A 22,097-nucleotide genomic window follows, 5' to 3' on the forward strand; every position below is an offset into this window, starting at 1 on the left:
AACAAATGAGGTAAGCCCTACACTAATTCTAGCTTACTACCTAGTGGCAATTTCCAGACTGTATTTCAGGAGAAGGAATCTCAACAAAGCCTAGCAGTTTTGCTGAGTTATGAGGAAAGAGAATAGAAATTGGAGAGAAAGAGGCAGCTAGAAATCTGAGTCAGTACAGTAAAGAAAAGAAAAGGGAGATGCATAATGGTTGTCTCAAATTTTAGGCTGAATACTAAACTGTGTGTGTCTGAGGTGAAACTGCAAAATGGAAATTACCATCAGAAACCAATAGGCCAAACAATTTCCAGTGTTCAGACAGGGATGAGCATAGTACACATCCCAACCAATCAGAGTTGAGATAACTTGTGATACACCAGTATTATTCAGAGTATTGCTAAATGGCCCTAAAAAAATGCTTTGAACTCACCCTAGACAAGCTTAGAAGGATCAAATTCATCCCAAGTAACTTAACTGCAGAGCAGAATAAAATCCAATGCTCTTTAAAGGAATAGAACAAAAACCAGCCATCAACAAGGTAAAATCACAATGTCTGGGTCTAACAAAAATTGCAAGGCATGCAAACAAGCAGAAATATATAACCCATAACCAGGAGAAAAAAACTACAAATAAACCTAGAAATGATATAGGTGATAAATAACAGTAAGCTATTATAAAAATGTTGCAGATGTTCAAGAATGTAGAAGAAAACAAGAACATTAAGAGTAAAGCAGAAGCTGTAAAAAGAAGCAAATAAAACTTGAGAGATGAAAAATAAAGTATCAGAAAGGAAAAATTATGGTGGATTTGATTAATGACAAATTAGTCCCTTCAGAAGAAAAGATCAGTGAACTTAAAGTCACAGCAACAGAAACTCTCCAAAATGAAGAAAAGAAAGGGTTAAAAAAGAAGAAAGACATTAAAAAAAAAAATCAGCTGCCTATGGGACAATATTAAGTAGTCTAGTATATAATAAACTAAAGTCTTAAGAATGAGAGAATGGGAAGTGGCTGTGGCTCAAGCAATTGAGTTCCCGTTTACCATATGGAAGACCAGAGGTCAATCCAAGGGACTGCCTCATTAAAAAAAAAAAAGGAAAAAAGCATCCCAGACCTGCATGGAGCAGGCCCCTGAATGGTGAAGCAACTCACCAAAAAGACAATGATGCAACCAGACAGGGGAAAAAAAAAAAGAATGAGAGAAGACAGAAAAAATACTTTAAAAAAATAAGTCCAAATTTTCCAAACTTGATGAAAAACACAGATCCAAGATGCTCAAAGAATTCAAGCAGAACTCCCACACCTACACACAAAACACACGTGCATCATGGTAACATTGCTGAAATCCAGTTAAAAAGAAAAAAATTCTTAAAAGCAGTTGAGTGGGGAAAAAATGACACACTGAATATAGAGGACTAAAGATAATGATGAGAGCAGACTTTTCATGAGGAACAATATAAGCCAAAAGACAAATGGAGCAATGGATTTAAAGATGAAAGGAAAAAAAAAAAACAAAACAACCGTCAACCTAGAAATTCTATATCCAGAGAAAATATCTTTCAAAAAATGAAGGTAAGATAAATATTTTTCTAAAACAAAAATTGAGTGCATTGAAAGTTCTTCAAGAAAAGGAAAGTGATACTGGACAGAACACTGGAGCTACACAAATGATATGAAGAATGCCAAAAATGGTGTATTCATGGGAAGCAAATATGGCTCAACTGATAAGAGTGTCCGCCTACCATATGGGAGGTCTAGGGTTCAAACCCAGGGCCTTCTGTCCTATGTGGTGAGCTGGCCCACATGCAGTGCTGCCATGCACAAGGTGGGAAGGGGAAACAAATAAATAAATCTTTAAAAAAAACAAAAACAAAAAACGATGTATTCATGGGTAATATAAAAAATATTTCTTCAATGTTTACTCTCTTTAAAGGATAACTGTTTAAAGCAAAAGCAGTAATTTTCATGGCGTTTATAACATATATAGAAGTAAAATAAATGACAATAATATCACAAAGGATAGAAGTGGGAAAATGGAAGTATATTGTTGAAAGGATCTTACACTATATGTGAAGTGGCAAAATATTATTTAAAGGTAAATTGTAAGTTAAAGAGGTATACGGTAAATCCTACAGCAACCGCTCAAAAAAAAAAAGATATACCTAATAAGGGAAGAGTAGAAATAAAATTGAATCATAAAAACATTCAATTCAAAAGAAAGCAAGAAACCAAGAGAAAAAAAAGAAACAATGAATAAATGTGACAAAAATAAATAAATACAAGCTAGGAGACTAAAACACAAGCACATCAATAATTAAATTAGATGTACATGGTCTAAAGTTAAAAACTTGAAAATAACTTTAAAGAATAACCTAGTCCACAATGCTGCTCCTCTCCCTTGGTCCAGAGTAGCAAATGACATCGCTATTATTTATCTTCTCCTGCTTATAGTTAGACACTTCATTAACAACTAATATAATAGTATTTTTAAAGTCCTAAATTTGGAATATTAATTGTCACTCTAATTGTCAGGATTGTTTTATTCAATAAGTTTAGTGTAAATAGACAACTACTGACATTTTGCTTTCTGGAAGAAAATCAGATGGTCTCATCTTATTTTTAAAGATGTGATTTATTTCATGATTTAATTCTTGAAAACAGCTTAAAAGTTTTTGAGGCTTTTTATTAACTTATAGATTATAATATAATTTTTACATATACTTTTTTTGCTATTTTATTTTTCATACAGAGGCAGAATTTTTCCCTAGAGGATTCATTTTTTTATATTTATACTTTTTGTTGTTCAAAATCCAAAATGCACAAGATTATAGTGAAAAGGTTCCCTCCACCCCAACCCATCCATTTTCATTTCATCCATGCCAACATATAACCAGTATTATTAGTCTTTGTATCCTTCCAGAGATTTTCTTTAATGCATTTTACAAGTTACTATCGTTAATATTTTCCTCCTCCCCCCCGCAATTTCTACACAAGTTGTTACCTTTTTCTTTACTAGTGATTCTCTCTCTCGGTCCCTTTTCTTCCATTCCTCTGCAAGAGCTTGCATGTGAGCCAGTTCTTTCTGCTTTAGCTACAAAAGGAAGAAAAAATAAGTCATTAAAAAACTGCCACATACTCCAAATAAAAGGATCATTTGTTTTCAGTTAAATAATTCATACTGATCACCAGTATACTTCCTCAGGGATTCTTTATTGCCTTAAAATATATATAAAATAAAAAGGAGTTTGCCTAAGGTAGGTAATGTCTATATAAGTTTAATTCAGGAGGGTATAAAGCAAACAGCGAGAGTTTTCTGACTCTCTCTGAAAACTGATGATGCCAGATTCCAGGTCAGTCCTCTAAACGAGGACCTGAGATTAAAAGAAATCTTCAAGTCGAAGTCTGAATTATAACCTTCATTCCTATCTCTGCCCAAGAATCCTGGACAAAGTTAGAAGAATCCTTCCGAACAGCTTTTGCCAATTTATCACATTCAAGTATTCTTTTTATTATCATTTTTTCTTTAAGAGTAAGAATTCTTAACTTTAAGAGTAACTACATAGGGACATAGAAAAGCCTGCTATGGAGAAAAAAATATATATTATGTCACCAAAATAGATTTTTTAAAAGTAATACTTAAAAAGTAACCTGATTTTCAAAAATGTCTTCTTGCATTTCTTTCCACATTTCTAGCTCAAGTGCTGCTTTGTATTCTAAGGTTTCACGAGGCTCTGTCTGGATTTCTGAAGTACAGAGTGCTGGGCGAAGAGAAGATGGCTTCTGCTGTACAGCAGATAAACCCTAAGATATAAATATAAAAACATATTAATACAAATATACACATATATACACATTGGATCCCTTTTAAAGAAAAAAATTGGTGTTAAATTATATATACCTGAGAGGAATCAGTGACAAAAACCTCACGCATTTTTACGAGTCCATAATCTTCTAAAGTCACCGTGTATGAAAGATCTACTATCCTATTATTTGACCTATAAATGAAACCAGAAATATCCTAAAAAATCATGGAAACATTTTGACATTATTTTTTCAATGCTGTATATAGTATTGGGGAGTAGGCAACATTTCTTGCACTTGACATTCTTACTGCTGAAACTGTAGGAGCTTCTCTAGGCTTGAAGAACTTCCATACACATGATTTTCTCTGATCATCACAAACACCCTATGAAGTACATCACAGAATTATGACAAAATGACCCACAACAACTGTAGATTTGGAAAAACTGAGAAGTATAAAGAAGAAATTTAAATTTCATTGTCCACAGGCAATCACTGATAATATTTAGTTTATTTCCTTCTTCTGTTTTATGTAAATGTAGACACACGTGCACATCACGCACTATGATCACACAATTTCAGCCTTTTATCCTAGTTTTATCAGTAGCATTTCCTTATAATAATATATTTAACAGTTCCACTTACTCTTGCTCTAATACATTATCTTCAATTAATTTTCTACTTTTGCTTAGATAAACAGACTCATACAAAAACATTTTACTGTATAAGAGCATTGCCTCAAGATAATTCCTAAGAGTTGTTATTTTTATCATAATGATTATCTCTTTGTATAAAAAACTGCATGCAGCATCTATCATTAAATTATAAGTGAAAACAAGACAAAAACATTTGGGTAAAATAAAACCTTGGCAATAAAAACAAAACAAAACATGGTTTGTCTAAATCAGATATAGTCAATAAACCCTCAAACAAAACTTTAATGACTAGGACTCAAAATTAGAATACTTAAGTAACTACTGAGTTTTCTTCTCCTAATCTCAAAGATTTTGGAAGAAATGAATGAAGCACTATCACTTTTGTAAGAAATTCCTGGATTTATCTGAAGTGCTCACTGAGGGAAATCTCCTAAAACTTCTCTACAAGTCCAGGGCAATAAAAGTTAGTACTCAGAACAAACAGACAGCATTAAAAGAGGCTTAATTATAAGTCATTATTTACATTATATTGCATTTATAAAGACAAAAAAGAATACTGATTTTAAGAGAGATTTTCAAGAACAGGAATTGAAATAAAAAGAATTTCAGTAAACCAAAATATTGGATTCTCTAAAACACCCAATTCCAGATCTCCCAAGTAAACAGAAGTTTTATTAAATTCTTCAGTTTCTGGAAGTAGCTATAGGTGGGGAAGAGTAACAGAAGAAATTTCTATAATAATTACTCTCGTAGTTTTACAGATACCTTATTTTCTTCAACATCATCATTATGCTTTAAAAATAAAGGCACCTGATAAGCAATGTTAAACAATTTGAAATTTTAGTGTTAATTTTAAAAAGATAACTTAGCAGATTTTTTTTTTTTAATAGGTGAAAACCTGAAATTTTTGTCTGTGGCTATGAATGTCAGGACAAAACACACATAATGATTTTCAAAACTGCCCCTATTGCTAAGCATTTGTAACATTCTCAGATTTTAGAGATAAGGCAGAAGTTTAAGTAATTTTCAAGGGGAAAATGGTCATTGCCATTTCCAACATACTTTATAAATTTCACCTTGAATTACTAAATGAAAAAAATAGATCCTAAATTTAAAACTATCAGGCTACAAATCAGGAAGGGAAAAAGAAAAGGTCAAGTCTGAGTAAGTACTAGAGCATTAGAATAGCAGACTCCTTACTTTATTAATGTAAAATGGGTATCAAAGAGCAAAAAATTAAAGTATAGCCCCCACAAGTCAAAGGAGATAGATAAGAAAGATGACATGAAAAGATGGATTTGGCCAGCTAATCCAAATCATGAGATTTAAAAAAGCAGAGCAAAGACCAGTTTTGTGAAACTCATTACCCCTGTGCTGCTATAACAGGCACGCTTTCACTGTAAGTTTGACGCCAACATTGTTCACCATTAGCACCTAAAAAACGGGTTTTTTCTGAAGACAAGATGTTAGAAAGCTGAATTCTTGCAATTCCCAGAAGTAAATCTTTACTCATTTTATCCTTGTGCCATAATTCAACCAGCAATGGAATCCTAAAGAAGAGAGAAACATGAGGTCATACTTATCAATTCTAAATTTTTTCCTGAACTAAAACCTGAATTCTCTTAATGTAGTTACCTAGAATGTCAGAAAATACAACTGTTAAAGGCTCAATTTCACAAGTAACAAATGAGAAATACTATTTTTATGCAATAAAAAAAACTTCAAATACTATTATTCCTACAAATGGTTAGATAATTTTGTTAACTCTTCATCTTTTCTTTTAAAATGATATACAAATTTTAATTGTGATACTGAGAAAGTAAATGGACATTTCACAGATCATTTTCTTTCACAAATCCACAACAGGTAACTGAATTAACAACTACAGTTTACAGATCAGAAGAGAGAAAGACAGAAAAAGATAATACATTATAGTCATTCAGTTACTCAACAATAGAAATAAATAGTTCTTATTTCTCTTCATATATTATATTAGGAAAAGGCAAGAATACTTTCAAAGTACCCTAATTACTCAAGATTCTTTTATTACATAGTTCAACTATCCAAACTCAGGCAAATGATCTGAAAAAAGCCTTCATAATCACATGAAACTATGTAATGGAAGCACAAATGTCATAGACACTAGTAAATTTGTTTCTTGAGTCCCAAATGCATAAACTGCTTTGAATTTAAATAATAGGAATTCCTCTTTTTAATACATACAAATTTTCAAGAGTTGTTACTTAAGAAAACAATATCATATACACTATATACATTACCTTAAGAAGGTATCTTGCAGCTGATGAGGCATAGTTGCAAAATCAAATGCACAGTAAGACTGGGGAAGAAAAACTTCCATGTTTTTCCGAACTTCTACAGGAGGATTAGTCATAATGGGAGCTGCACTTCCAAAGAATGGATACGAGTACCTAGAAAGTATAAACAATAAAGTTTTACAAGATAGTTTACAGCTAAGATTGATACTCTGATTTTTCAAAAAGTGCAATTTGAGCATTAAGAGCAAACAGAATATTTTAAATAGATAAATGACAGAAAACTTTATGTTTTTACCATCATTACCAATTTTCAAATAATGCAAATATTTTCAGTAATGATATGAAAACTTTTGTGAATGTCTTAAACTCCTTATTCTATGGTCAATACCAACTATACTAAACAAGAAATAAGAGAGATTTGTTGTAATCCTGTAACTAAAAGTTTTAAAAATTATAAAGAAAATTCCTGATTTATATAACACTAGTTCCCAAAGTTGCTTTACAGATACTTTCAGTGTATCTCTGAGGAAGAAGAATTCTGATATTTTAAAGGCAATGACAGCAAATAAGAAAGAGATAGTAACATTGATATATTCCAAAATAAGAAAAAGATTTAGGAGTAAAAGAGACTCCACTAATCAAAGACAGAGCTGCCATTTGTTTAAGGGTTCCCTGAGGTCACCAGCCCAAACTTTTTCATCTTTGCACTGCCAGGAACAAGGGGTTTCTGATACATAGTAAGCACTCAAGATATGCTTGAGGAATATAATTTCTAAACCTAGTTTCCTTTATACAATAGCGTCCTGACCTTTTATAAGCTGAAAAACCCTTAGTCAGTCCCTAAAGGATGCATTCATGGTAACATCTTTCAACAGAAAAAAGGATGAAAGCAACTCAAATGCATTAATGGATGGATCAAATGATGAAAAAAGGTTATTCCATTCTTTCATTATAAAAATCACATCAGATTAAATAGAAGAATGCTTAAATATAGCTGAATTTTTTGTATTTTAAACCACCATAAAATGGCAAAAAACCTCTGGAATATATAGGCAGTACCTAATAAAAGAAAACAGACCAATATGCCAAGCCCTCGATCTTAATGCTTGTACTTATGAACCTTATTTCTATAAAAAATAAAATTTAGCCTAACTATAACTAATGCTTAAGATTACCTCCTGAAAACTTTGCTGTTCAAATGTGGCCTCTCTCTAAGTCAAACTTACTACCTTCCCTCCTATGTGGGACATGATTTCTGGGAATGAGCCTCCCTAGCACCAATGGATGATTACCAAATGTTAGCCAGTGATGAATTTGTTAAAAACCCTGACCATAAGAGGGAAATATGAAATACAAAAGAGTTTTTACAGAAAGAGATTTCAAAATAGGTCAGAAGGTCATTCCAGAAGTTATGCTTATGCAGGTCTTAGGCAGATTTCACTAACTGCCACAGTAAGCAAAGCCCCAAACAAAAGTGCTTCCAAGGGGAGTGGCTGTAGCTCAATGGTTGAGCATCTGCTTCCCATTTGAGGTCCTGGGTTCAATTACCACTACCTCCTTTTAAAAAAAAGGTGCTCCCAAGGGCTCTCGGATGTCCAGACTCTATAGGAAAGGCACACAGCCTCATGAAATCAATATCCCCTTGGCAGTCCCTATTTGGGAATATATGGTAATTTCCCCCAAATAGTCATATTCATTTATAATTCCCTTACTCATGATTGTTCTACTCCTTTTATTTGAACCTATAATTATCATTACACCCATTAAATATATGTCTCAGAGTTGGATTTTCGGTTGTTTTGTTTTTTGAGGTAATGGGGCCGAGGATTAAACGTGGGACCTCATATGTAAGAAGCCGGTTCTCAACCACTGAGCCACATCAGCAACCTGAGTTAGTTTTTTCATTTCATTTGTTTGCTTTTTGTATGTTTTTTTTGTTTTTAAGGAGGCACCGTGAACTGAACCCAGGACCTCCCACATGGGAAGCAGGCACTCAACTGCTTGAACCACATCCACTCTCGTCTGAGTCTTAAATCTTTGGATAGTTCATATGCTATATAAGCACTGAATGCCAGCAGAGTTGCAGCCAACTCCTACTCTCCAGTTCTTCACACTTGCCCCCAAAAACTAATAAAATTAGGATGACGGATAAGTCCCATCCCCCAAAACGAGTGTCTACAGCTGTAAGCAAAACAGTTCCTTCCATCTGCCCCATAATATCTAAGCCCCCTCTAAACCTGAAACAGTCAGAGTAGACATCATCCCAAATTAGTCAAGACTGAGGAGTGAACAAACATTAAGAAGGGGAGTATAACCATGAACCAAAGTAGTTTTATTGTTATTGTAGGTATTACCATGTGGTAACAGAAGAACTTATAACATTGATATAAAGATAGTGGTTGCGAGGGGTTCAGGGGGGAGAAGGAGGGATAAATAGGTGGAACATTGGGGACTGGGATTGTTTTGTATGATACTGCAATGATGGATACATCACATTGTACATTTGTCAAAGGCTATAAAAGTGTATAGTGCAAGGTATAAACCATAATGTGAACTATAGATTTTGGCTAATAGCAATGCCTCAATATTGGTTCATCAATTTTAACAAATGTATCATACTAATGTAAGGTGTTTGTAATAGGAGAAAATGTGTGTGTGTGAGATAGGGTTATATACTTTTGTTGTGATTTTGACGTAATCTAAAACTTCTCTAAAAATAAAGTTTATTACAAAGAAAACATATATAGACATTATAATGCTCACTTAAATTTCATCCTGTACCTTGCTATTCATATACAAAAACTAGAATTTAAACTGTCCCAGTAAAAATTGCTTTTCCTACAACAACAACCATTTGCATTCATCCAGTTCCTAAATAATTACACATCTATTAAAATCAAGTTGTCTCAGAGAGATATCATGCCCTAGAATTCAGACCATACCACCCCAGCACAGGATTTAGAGATTAACAAAACAAAACAAAACTAACAATCACTACAGATTAAACTTTTTCAAACATCAATGCTACCTCAGGAATTCCATTACATAGTTGGAAACTATGATTTCCTCAATATAGAACATGAGAGCATAAAATTCATCCAACTGAAAGTTAAATGGTCAACCTTTTTAAAATTGCCTTCTAACAAATTAAAGATAGAAGAAACAGTAGTCTATCAACAAGTGAATTCTATTTCTGTCCTCTGTTTAGAATATTCTTTCCCCTTTTCTTTGCCAGATGAACTGCCAGCATCCTTCATTTACTGACGTATTTCTGAATCTGTCTTCCTCACTAGGCTTTCTTATTTATGTGGCCCAGGCACACTGCTGGCATAATGTAGGCACTTAGTGATTATGCAGCTGGCTATATGACAAGAAGGAAACACAAAACCAAACAGTGTTTTCTAAATGGGCTTGTGCAAGTCTTTCCCCTCACATCATTTAAATTTAGATCACCTTCCCTATGTTTCAATGTTTCTGCCCAACTTCCTCTCTAGCTATCGTAGTACCTTAGTAGCAGTAGCAGAAAGAATACAGTTAAGGAGGCAGAAAAGGTAAAATCCTAAAGTAGAGATTAAGTAATAATAATTCTATTTCTAAAATTAATTTTAAGAGATGTTACTTAAGCCCTCTGAGAAAAGCTATGCCTGTGAGAAAACTTTTTTTTTTTTGGTAAGTCTTCAATTCTCAAATAGCAACATTTCAGCAATGATTCTCAACCTCTAACATGAGGTAACATGCAGAACTTAATTTGAGATGGAAGGATTTCCATTCAATGCATTTAGCATCATTAATAGGGAACCAAAGAATTGAGAAATCTGATGCAAGTATAAGTTGATTTACACATTTGAAAGACAGGCCTGCCTCAAAGAACAGCAGGAAGCAAGTTATAGTTGTTGCGACCCTCAAAGAACAGCAGGAAGCAAGTTATAGTTGTTGCAACCCTCAGTAACAGCAATCTGAGAAGGCGGAAAAATTTTCTAACATAAATCACAGAAAGACCAACAACTTTATTTCAAATGTCAGTCTTTGCTCCAAAGAAATTTATGAGGAGGAAGCTAGATACCCCCAACTAAAACACAATACTGGATTACATTTAATTTATATCTCAGCCACAACTCTATAATAATATAACATTATCAAAAGCAAAATACTCTGTAAACTCATCTAACTGATATAAATATATACTTATTTATTTTACAGTTCTTTATCCTGAATGATATGGGCATATTCTACTTACAGTTATTCAGTATAGAATTTAGATTCATAGCTATAAAATGTAGGTATTAGGAATATAGCCTCCCATTATAATATATTTTTATTTTAAAAAAATCAGATACTAGCTTTCATTACATTGATCTGTAGTACCTTTTCCAGAAACAATATCCTTTTAGTTAAAGAGTCTCTATTTTAAATAGCAGCACTGATAAATTACTATAAAGACCTCCAATTATTATAGCAGAATACATAAGACTGTTATCTCTTGTGTCACCACCGCCACCCAGGTTTTTAAGTTCAAGATCAAAAGGACATAGCCTTATCTCCTTTTAACTCACTGATTTAACAAATGTTATAACTTCTTCGATGACATTTCTTTCTAGGTCACTCCCTGAACAGATGAAAGGGATTTCTCCTCAAAAAAATAAGAACTTGAAACAAAATCAAATCACACCTTAAAATACAGTTGACTGGAAAAGCAACTTCCAAGTCATGGATACTCCTTAAGTCTATTGAAAAGCAAAAATGATGTGATGTTGCTGGAACAGCAATCTTCTGTCCTGAAGCTGTTTCTGAAGCATTGGATGTAATCATTGGCTGGGTCAGTGAAGTAGGCACAGAAGAATTCATGGCTGAAATGAACATAAAAATAAGAATAAATAAATAATTCCATTTGCAAGCAGTTTCTCTTATTATTCACATAATTAAAACTATCATCTCATTTGCTTTCAAACAAGGAAACAGACTATTTAGATCTTTATTATAAACAGATAAATTGAGGCATGAGCATCTCAAAATGAAAGAACTACACACTTTACTTTCTATTTCTAGCATGTAAGTAAAACAAAAAATTTGTTATCTTTTAGGAAATTCTATTATGAAGTTAAACGAATTGCAATTACTTTTATTTTTCAGGACATATGGGAATTGAACTTGAGACTTCACAAATGGAAAGCAGGCACTCAACCACTGAGCTACACCTGCTCCCCTACATTTTCTTAAATTGAAGACTTTTATATTACTACACATTACTGATTGTTTAAAAACCCGCAATTTTTACAGAGAATGCATGAAAGCTCCCATAGCCATTTGGTAGATGGATGTAGAATCTGATACCTAAAAGATCTGTAAAAAGGAAGCCTTACCCTTGGGATGTAGTCTTGTGTCCTTATCATATTGTAAGCTTTCCACTTCACTTTCTGTTGCATCATCTTTTGTTGGAGGTGACCGGTTTTGAGTGGGAACAGGGGACACACTTGGTGATTTGGGCCCAGTAAGTGTCTTCTCCTTTATGGGGGTTAAAACTCTCTTCTTTGAACACTCTGGCTCATGCACATTCTGGTTCTTTAGTTCAATTAAAGACTAAAAACAATTTTTTAATAAAATATAATTTGCAAAGAACTTTCCTTCATAATTAAGCAAAAAAACTTTACCATTTTTAAAAATATAAATTTCCTTTCCCCGTTTGGATATTCCCAGTTGGATATTCCTTAGAACATCTAGGACCATAAAAAAGAAAGATGAACAGGAAGAAAACAGGATATCCAGAGATGAGTACCAAAATGCATCCTAATGAGTAAGAAGGGATATTCAAGAAGTCAGGCAGATGTGTCCCCGAGAAAGGTTAATTCCTATGAAGGCAGTACAATGGAGGCCTATACTCCTAAAAAGACAGATGTCTAGTCCTATTTTTTTCTCTCCTTCTCTTATTTCTTCCCTTTACAAGTACATACTATTTAACTTTTACACTGTCACATCAGGTGTTTCATTCTGTTTTTTTTTTTTTAATCTTTAATTCACAACCTACATAAAGATCAGTTCTTGGTAAGAACAGGATCCTAAAGTTGATTCTGGGGATAGACACATTCCAAAAAACACAAAACAGAAAAAAAACCAAAACACTATAACTACCCCTCTAAAATGCAAAAACTGCCTAAAAAAGAAAATAAGATTTATAAAGTACTAATGAACTAAGAACTTTCTTCAGGTCAGGTTTTGTCAATCTAAAAGATACCATTAATGCAGATTTCCAGAAATTAGGTCTAAAACTGTTCTTTTACCAGTTAACTCTCTGACTTAATCACTGAACATGAGGGGAGAAAAAGTTTCCATTACATGAGAATACTGTCCTGTAAGGCTAAGGAGGTTCTTCATATAGTCACTTATAAACCATAGCAGTGCAACTACAGAACTTTTCAGAAATGCCTTTTCAGAAAAGAGATGTAGTATAACAAAGTCCACTAGTTAAAAATAATAAATACTTCCTTACGCTAGGTAACTCTTCAAAGTTCAATTTTTGCAAGTCATCACGTGCAATACTGGAGATTTGTGCAGGGGGCGGGAGGGAGGGAATCACTACTTGCCTGGGCATCTATGCCTTCTCTCTGCAAAGCCACAGATACTCCAACAGTTGGGGCCAGCTCCACAGGAATAGGTGCAAGCTTTTGTTTGGCACGGTTTGGAGGATCAAGGGTAAATGCACCCTCAACTGTAACCGGGTGCTGATTGATTTCTATACTGCCTTTCTTTAGTAATCCAATTAATGGTATTTCTGTGCTTCCAAGTGATTGGTCTCCACAGCAAAGATGGATCTAATATGAAAGAGAAAAATCAAAACAGGGCTTTATAGCTTCCTCTTTCCTAAACTCGTAAACTTAATAAAAAGTTAGAATATGACAAAATAAAAAACAAAATAAAAACAAAACAAAGTTATAAAATGATTCACAAAAGGAAAGCATCTCACTGACCTGCAATGATTAAGTAATAGTTCCTTATACATGACTGCTAATATTTCAATAATGAAGCTATTACCTCTTTTTCAATTCTTCCTTCAGTACTGTATATACATGTTATAATCTTTTTCCCTTTTCTGTCCCTTCAAGTAAGCTATGATTATTTACCTTAATATTTTACTATTGTATTTTACATTTGCAAATTGTATACTGTATAATACAATAAGACACACAAACAATTCTATATGTACAGTGACTTGAAAGATAATACTTCACCTACATTAAAGGGCTTCATTTGGCATGCTGACAGCCTATATTTTTTCCCAATGTTTTAACACAATTTCTCTTTAAGTATAGATTTTATTTTAAAACAAATCAATTGAGAATTTATAATATATTACCCAAATAAAAGATAGATGGTGATAAGTGTTAGTTAATAGATTATTTTCAACTACGACATGCAAGCTGAACTGCAAAAGAAAATTAAAATATGCAGTATTAAAATACATCAAAAAGATAAAAAATTTCAAAAGGATAAAAAAATTGCATTCTCTAGTAAGAAAATAAGGTGCCAAAAGTAAACTACTTTTGAAAGAAAATGAAAACTACATGTTGTAAGCAAACACATTGTTATTTACACAGAACGTAAGTGTAAACACAACTAAACTGTTTCAATTATTTAATATATGCCACATTCCCTTAAAATAAACAAGCTTTAGACACCAGATAAAACAGCAACTAAAACTTTTAATACTTAGGTTAAATCTCTTCTAAAATTCTTGTGCATTATAAATTAATGGCCTATATATCAAAAATACATAGTTTTTTAAAAAATTTATTTTATTTTATTTCTCTCCCCTTCCCCCCTGTTGTCTGCTCTCTGTGTCCATTCGCTGTGTATTCTTCTGTGTCTGCTTGCATTATCTGCCGACACTGGGAAACCGCACCTCTTTTTTGTTTCGTCATCTTGCTGCATCAGCTCTCTGTGTTTGCCACTCCTGGGCGGGCTATGCTTTTTTCACACAGGGCAGCTCTCCTTGTGGGGTGTACTCCTTGTGCATGGGTACCCCTACACAGGGGCACACCTGCTTGGCATGGCACTCCCTGCATGTGGCACCACTGCTCATGGGCCAGCTCACCACATGGCTCAGGAGGTCCTGGGGATTGAACCCTGGACGCTCTATCAGTTGAGCCAAGTCCTCTCCCCCAAATATATAGATTTTTTACTTCACTGTATAGTAGATGGATCATTCATTCATTCATTTGTTCATTCATTAAGTCTCTAGTCTGTGTCAGGCACAAAGGGATATATAGGAAATACATGGGATGTGTAATCTGAACAATAAGAATTAACCTCGAGAAAGCAATATTTAAGGAGGTTGGGGACCCTGAAGAGAAGTATGTCATTCGAAACAATATGCACAAAATAAGGAGAGAAATATGCTGCAAACTTCAAAGCAATTTCTCCTTTAGTTAGACATCACTTTTTCCACTAATTCCAAATTTAGGTAATGCCCCACCTATTGCTAAACTTTCCAGTTCACTGTATTTTAACTGCCTGATTACTTAGCTGTCTTCCCCACTGCACCATAAACTCCAAACTACAGCATGGGCTGAGACAGTAAATACCCACTATCTAAAACAGTGTTTGACACATAGCACAATAAATATTTGTTGGAAAAAAGTTAATATGTCCAGAGCTTAGAGTCCTCAGGTGGGACAGGGAAGAAACAAAGCTGGAAATCATCTCACACAGAATATAACTTCAAGAGGGAAAGTCAGCTAACTTCAGATCTAATTCTGACTTTGCTATTCTGCTTCTCTGCTAAAAAGAACTGCTGTTATTTGACAGTTGATAAAAGTTATCTAAAGAAGTTCAACAAACATATTAAATAATAATGACATTTATGGCAAACATTTTCAACAAGGGTGCCAAGTCCATTATTCAGGGAAAGAATAGCCTACTCAACAAATGGTGCAGGGAAAACAGGCTACCTACATGCAAAAAAATGAAGATGAACCCTTACCTCACACCATATATAGAAATTAATTAAAATACGTCAAGGACCTAAATATAAGAGTTAAAACCATAAAACTCTTAGACGAGACCATAGGGAAAAATCTTCATGACTTTTTATTTGGGAATGTCTTTTTAGGTTTGATACCAAAAACAAAAGCAACAAAAGAAAAAAAATAGATAAACAGGACTTCATTAAATTACAAGCTTTGTGTATCACAGGACATTATCAAGAAAGTGAAGAGACAGCTTAGAGAATTGGAGAAGATAGTGCAAATCCTATATTTGATAAGAGTTTAATATCCAGACTACACAAAGAACTTACACAACTAAAACAAAAAAACAACCCAATTTAAAAATGGGCAAAGTACTGAACAGACATTTCTCCAAAGAAGATAAGCAAATGGCCAATAAGCAAATGAAAAGATGCTCAACATCATTAGCCAAAAAGGATATACAAATCAAAACCACAATGAGACACCACCTCACCAGAATGGCTATTATTTTTTAAATGGAAAATAACAAGTGGTGGTGAGGATGCAGAGAAGGAACCACAGTACACTGTTAGTGGGAATAATAATAATAAAATAATGCAACCACTATGAAAAACAGTTTGGTGATTCCTCACAAAGTTAAACAAAAAATTACCACATGATCCAGCAATTCCACTTCTAGGAACACACCCAAAAAAACTGAAAACAAGGAGTCAAACAGATACTTTTGACTATACCAATTATCATAGCAGCATTATTTACAACAGTCAGTAGGCCAAAGCAACCCAAGTGCACAGATACATGCATAATCAAAATGTGTTATATACATACAATATAATATCATTCAGCCATAAAAAAGAAATGAAGTTCCGATACTTGCAACAACATGGATGGACCTCAAAATTATGTTAAGTGAAATAAGCCAGACACAACAGAAAAAATATTGTATGATTCTCTGCATATGAAATATATAGAATCAGCAAATTCACAAAGACAGAAAGTATATTAGAGATTATGAGGCACTGGGGGAAGACAGGAATGAGGAGTGACTGCTTAATAAGTAAGGGTTTCTGTTTGTAGTGATGAAGAAGTTTTGGTAACAGATGTATAACATCATGAATGCAATTAATACTACTGATTTGAATGCAAAATGGTTAAAATAGGATATTTTGTGATATATATGCTACCACAATAATAATAATAATAACAACAGTGATAATATTAGTAATTTTTTTAAAGGAGATATTATAAATTCCTAAAACAAGACCCATTTACTTTCATGGACATTATGTTTAAAAAGAAAAAAAAAAACAAAACAACCAATATTGAATTCATCCTTCCATAAATAAAAGAATACTTTTGAAAAGCGATAATACCCAATAAAAACCAGGAAGTGAGGTGACACAAGTGACAGGGAACCTTTCTCCACATCGGATGTCCCCAGGATCAAATCCTGGTGAATCCTGGAGGAGAAAACAAAGAGAAGACAAAAAGAGAAAGAGTATCACACAGCAAATGGACTACAGACAGAAAAAAAAGCAGGGTGGGGGGAAGGAAAAGGAGAAAGGGGGATGGAGAAGGGAAAAAAAAACAATAATAGGGAGCGGAGGTGGCTCAAGCAGTTGTGTGTCTCCTTCCCACTTGGAAGGTCCCAGGTTCAGTTTCTGGTGCCTCCCCAAAACAAAGACAAATAACAAGCAAACAAACAAACAAAAAAACTTGGGAGCTGATGTGGCTCAGTGGTTGAATGCCAGCTTCCCACATACGAGGTGTCTCAGGTTCAATTCCTGGCCCTGATACCTCAAAAAAAAAAAAAAAGCTGTAATAGAAAACAAAACAATATTGTTCTTTGTTTAAATAAAAAACCACTCAAAATTTTTTCCTATTCCATTTTAACAATCTAAACACAGTTCTAAAAAATCAAGTCAGTGAAACAAGCCCACTTGGAAAATTTTAAAAACTTTAATTAATTTTGTTTTATTCACACATAAAATACTTTTCGATATTTTCTTGCTTTTCAGCCTTTATATAGAATATTGAGTGTTTAATAGTAAAAGGTGAAAAAGAATACCTTAGGGGGATATACTGTTACTCACTGATAGCTAATCAAAAGTTCAGCATAACCACCTGCAGCAGTTAGATATGGTTATAAATTTCAAAAACAGATATTGGATTATGCTTATAATCTGATCTGTACCTGGGCATGACTGAATTATGATTAGGGTGTTGGCATGGCAAAGAACAGAGTTGAGGGTTTCTGATGTTGGAGTTTTGATGTTGGAGTTTAATGTTGAAGACTTAAGCAGGAGCCCCGGGAAGTAACCTCTCAGAGGAAAGAGAAGCCAGTCCCAGGAAGAAAGGAACCTTGAACCCAGAGAAAAGCAAGCCCCAGGAATGTAGGAACCCAGGAAGCTTGAAACCTCGCAGACGTCGGCATCCATCTTGTTCCAACACATGACAATAGACTTTGTTGAGGGAAATAACTTATGCTTTATGGCCTGGTATCTGTAAGCTCCTATCCCAAATAAATACCCTTTATAAAAACCAACCAATTTCTGGTATTTTGCAACAGCACCCCTTTGGCTGACTATTACACCACTTTGACAACACTAAAAAACAGACTCAGGTGTTATGTTAAAAATATATTCTTTTCAATTACTACAGCAAAGTTTTGGTAAACTTGGTATTTATATATAAGCAATAAGCAAACACTCCATAAAAAATGTTTTTAGCTCTAATACCACCAGTGACAGGGTTTAGAGAGACCTATAATGTAGTTTTAATGTTTTACATGTGATATTTTTAATGGGCTAGACAAAAAGTATTTTTATGGTTTAAATGCCCACTGTAATCAAACTAAGTAAGTGAATACTTTGGTAAGGATTAATGTTAGATATAGAATAAAATTCACACTGCTTTTTTCTGTCTTTTCATCATCTTATGTGATCTTCAATTATCTAATTATCTTAAATTCAACAGAACCACCTCTAAAATTTAGTTCTATTAAAATTTCCTAATTTGTCTCCCTACCTCCCATCCAAAATGCAAGTAAAGTCTACTTACTCAAAATACTCTATTTTAAACAAATGACTACACCAAACCCTTTATTTTACTACCCCAATTCAGTATGACCAAGAGAAATATTCATAAAACAGAATTGTAATATGTATTAGATTCATTCATTTTTTTTAAAGAGTTCAATTTAAAAATAGTTTACCAAAGTACTCTAACTCAAAGGCAGGTTTTAGAAAGTTGTCTTGTATCTCTGCTTTCAATATCATTAAAGGGTATAAACACTGAAATCTAGTGTGATCTGTAGTGTCTATCACTACTCTTTCCGCTAACAATAGCCAAACTTTGACTATTCCCACAGTTCAGGGATTAAGGTACAGTCTAATAAAGAACTTAATTGATATTCCTCTTTTCTCAATAACTGGTTAAGAACGTATGTCTCCTAATATTCTGAAGTGACTGTTAGACCAGTGACTTCACTGGGTGAAGATAATCCTCAAAAATTAAACAATACAGTAGAAAGATGACCTCCACTACTGAAAGAGGACAGAGTTCAAGTATTTTTAATATTTAAAAATAATCTATAATAAAAAGGATTTTGCTACAATACTCACCTGTAGTTTAGACTGTACAGCCAGATAAATACGAAGAATTTCTACACTGCTACGTATGCGAACAGATGCTCTCTCTGGCTCAAAGTTTGGGTTGATCAGGTCATTGAAGGGTTCATTTGTAACATCATTTCCCAGTAAAGAATAGTAAAAGAAAAATTCAGGCTGTCTTTCTGGAAGTTTCATTGTACATGGAATTAACTAAACATTCAAAGAAAAAGAAAAGAATATTATTTTCTAAACCATTAAAAGTGCTCAGTATGTTTGATGCACTTCAAGAATATTTGCTAAAATGTTGAGAATTTAAGTCTTTAAAAGTAACCATTGAAATAAAATTTCTAAATCTACTAAATTACTACTTTGATTAATTTTTAAAGGTTTGCCATAGGAAAGCACAAAAAGAATAAGACTTTTGTAAATCTATATTGTTTCATAGTTTTCTTTTCATTCAAGTGGTCCTTAGATCAAATATGCTATAGGTTTGCTTACGGAAAAAAGGGATCAAATATTTTAAACTGAACTTTCCTTACTCTCTCATACTTACTTCATCTTATCCTTACACCTCCATCAGAGACAACAGTATATAAATGAGAAAAGGTTTTTTAAAAAATCTTAATGCAGGACATTTAATAACATTGTAATTCAGGTCTTTGATCAAAAAGCTTTTCATCTACTCTGTTAAAATGCAGAAACCTATGAATTAACTAACAGTGCAAAAAAAGATGCTTTCTCAAGAGTGTTACTTCCCAAAGTTGCTAGGATAATGGCCATATGACTTAGAGATGAGATTCTTGCCCTATAAAATATCTTCCAACAGACTCTAAATATTCACTAAGACAATGTTAAAAATGGCAATATACTATAAAATATTGACATGTTCATCAAAAGATGATGGCTTATTCACACAATATGGCTATTAAATAATGATATACTAACTTGAAACATGCAAGTTATAGAGTATATATGATTAGGTTAAAAAAAGAACAGGACCATTAACATAGTTTGTGAAAATAAAAGTACTAACCACCTAAATTAAAACAGTACATGGGGTATTCAACAGGATCAAGATGGTGGAGTGAGAAGCTTCAGGGCTCCATTCAACCACAGAAGCTTTGAAACACCAGTTAAGAACTGGCAGAAACATCTTTCTCAAAAGTTCCAGAAACCAGTTAAAGGCTTGCAGTAACAAGGTAAGCACCAAATCAAGAAAAGACCAATTTAAAAGTGTAGGATCTCGTGGTGCTGCAGCTGGCCCTCCCTCATTCTCTCACTAGCTTGAAACTAAGTGAGTTCATGCTCCCAATGTGGGGCCCTGGTCCTGGTTATTCAGAGAGCACAGAAATCCTTGTGCATATACTGGGAGCATGTACATCTGGCCCAATCTGTCTGGTGGGGGCCTGAGGACCAAACGAGGACACTCACTGCAGGCTTGCCATTCCAGAATTTTCCCTACATGTAGAAGACAGCTCTCCTACAGAACACCATAGTATATCAGCCAAGTCATGGCTGCCTGGGGCAAGGGGTTGCTGGCTGCAGGACATATAGTGCAATGCCAGAGGCAGAGAAGAAAATGTTTTCTAGGAAAAAGGGGTCATTCATATCCATGTAAATAGGAGAATTCCTAAGGCAACATGGGCATACCCAAGACAAGAAACAAAGGCAGAAAGGATCAGGGAGGCCCCTATACTTGGTCCTTCAGCTATCTCTATAAACTCACTGTATGGAAAAGACTTGCAAAGGCCAATCTCCAAAGACTGGGAAAGGTGTTTTCTTTTTTCCTTACTTTTTTTGTTAGCTCATAACATTCAAGGAAAACATTATCATAATACTAGCTGGATACAGGCTTAAGGAACAGACATCTAAGAGTCTAAATTCCAGCAATAGCATATAAAAATATAAAAAATATCTAGGTTTTAACAAAAGGTTACAAAACATACAAAGGAAGATCAAAGCATTAGAAATCATTAATGAGGACCAGAACTGTGGAACCTATAGGATAAAGACTTTAAAAAATGGTCCTAAGCATGCACAAAGAGCTAAAGGAAAACAAGGACAAAAGGAAAACAGGACATGGAAGCAGATGTGGCTCAAGAGATTGGGCTTCCACCTACCATATGAGAGGAACCAGGTTTGGTCCCCGGGGCCTCCTGGTAAAAGCGTAACCGGGTGGTGAGCGACACAGCAAGATGATGAGGCGACAAAAGGGAGACACAGGGGAGAGTCAAGGCGAGATGCAACAGAAACCAGAAACTGAAGTGGCGCAAGTGACAGGGAACCTCTCTCCCACACTGGAGGTTCCTGGATTGAATCCTGGTGAAGCCTAGAGTAGAAAATGAGAAGACAAAAATAGAAAGACACAGAGATGATCAAACAGGAATGGACACAGATAGCAAAAACAGCAGGGTGGGGGAGGGGGAGGGAAAAAAAGGAAATCAGGACATGATAGATGAACACAAAGAAAATATCAATAGAGGAATGGAAATTATGAAAAGGAACCAAATAGAACTCAGACCACAGTAACAGAAATTTCAAATTCTCTATAGGTTTCAACAGCAAATTGGGGCTGACAGAAGAAAAAAAAATCAGTGAACTTGTGATAAGACAATTGACATCAACCAATTTGAGGAGCATAAAGAAGAATGAAGAAAAATGAACAGAGCCTGAGGAACCTGTGGGACATGACCAAGCATACCAATATACTTCCACCAGAAATAGAAGAGAAAAAGAAATAATGGCTGAAAATTTATCAATTTAACAAGTCATGGATATACACATCTAAGACACTCAACAAACTCCA

At 34.1% G+C, this 22,097-nt stretch overlaps 1 protein-coding gene across 1 annotated transcript in view; it reads right to left on the reverse strand.

Annotated features, from left to right (window-relative positions):
• Positions 1–22,097, reverse strand: part of CEP120 (centrosomal protein 120) — an 84,282-nt gene that overhangs the window by 42,704 nt on the left and 19,481 nt on the right. Inside the window, exons 7-15 of the mRNA XM_012524554.4 lie at positions 19,304–19,501; positions 13,299–13,526; positions 12,081–12,297; positions 11,390–11,567; positions 6,724–6,873; positions 5,812–5,994; positions 3,886–3,982; positions 3,636–3,788; positions 2,989–3,078 (exon numbers count right to left, since the gene is read on the reverse strand). Coding sequence (XP_012380008.1) covers positions 2,989–3,078; positions 3,636–3,788; positions 3,886–3,982; positions 5,812–5,994; positions 6,724–6,873; positions 11,390–11,567; positions 12,081–12,297; positions 13,299–13,526; positions 19,304–19,501 — 1,494 coding nt within the window. The remainder of the gene's footprint in view (positions 1–2,988; positions 3,079–3,635; positions 3,789–3,885; positions 3,983–5,811; positions 5,995–6,723; positions 6,874–11,389; positions 11,568–12,080; positions 12,298–13,298; positions 13,527–19,303; positions 19,502–22,097) is intronic.

Source organism: Dasypus novemcinctus, chromosome 2, assembly GCF_030445035.2.
Source record: "Dasypus novemcinctus isolate mDasNov1 chromosome 2, mDasNov1.1.hap2, whole genome shotgun sequence".
Lineage (NCBI taxonomy): Eukaryota > Metazoa > Chordata > Mammalia > Cingulata > Dasypodidae > Dasypus > Dasypus novemcinctus.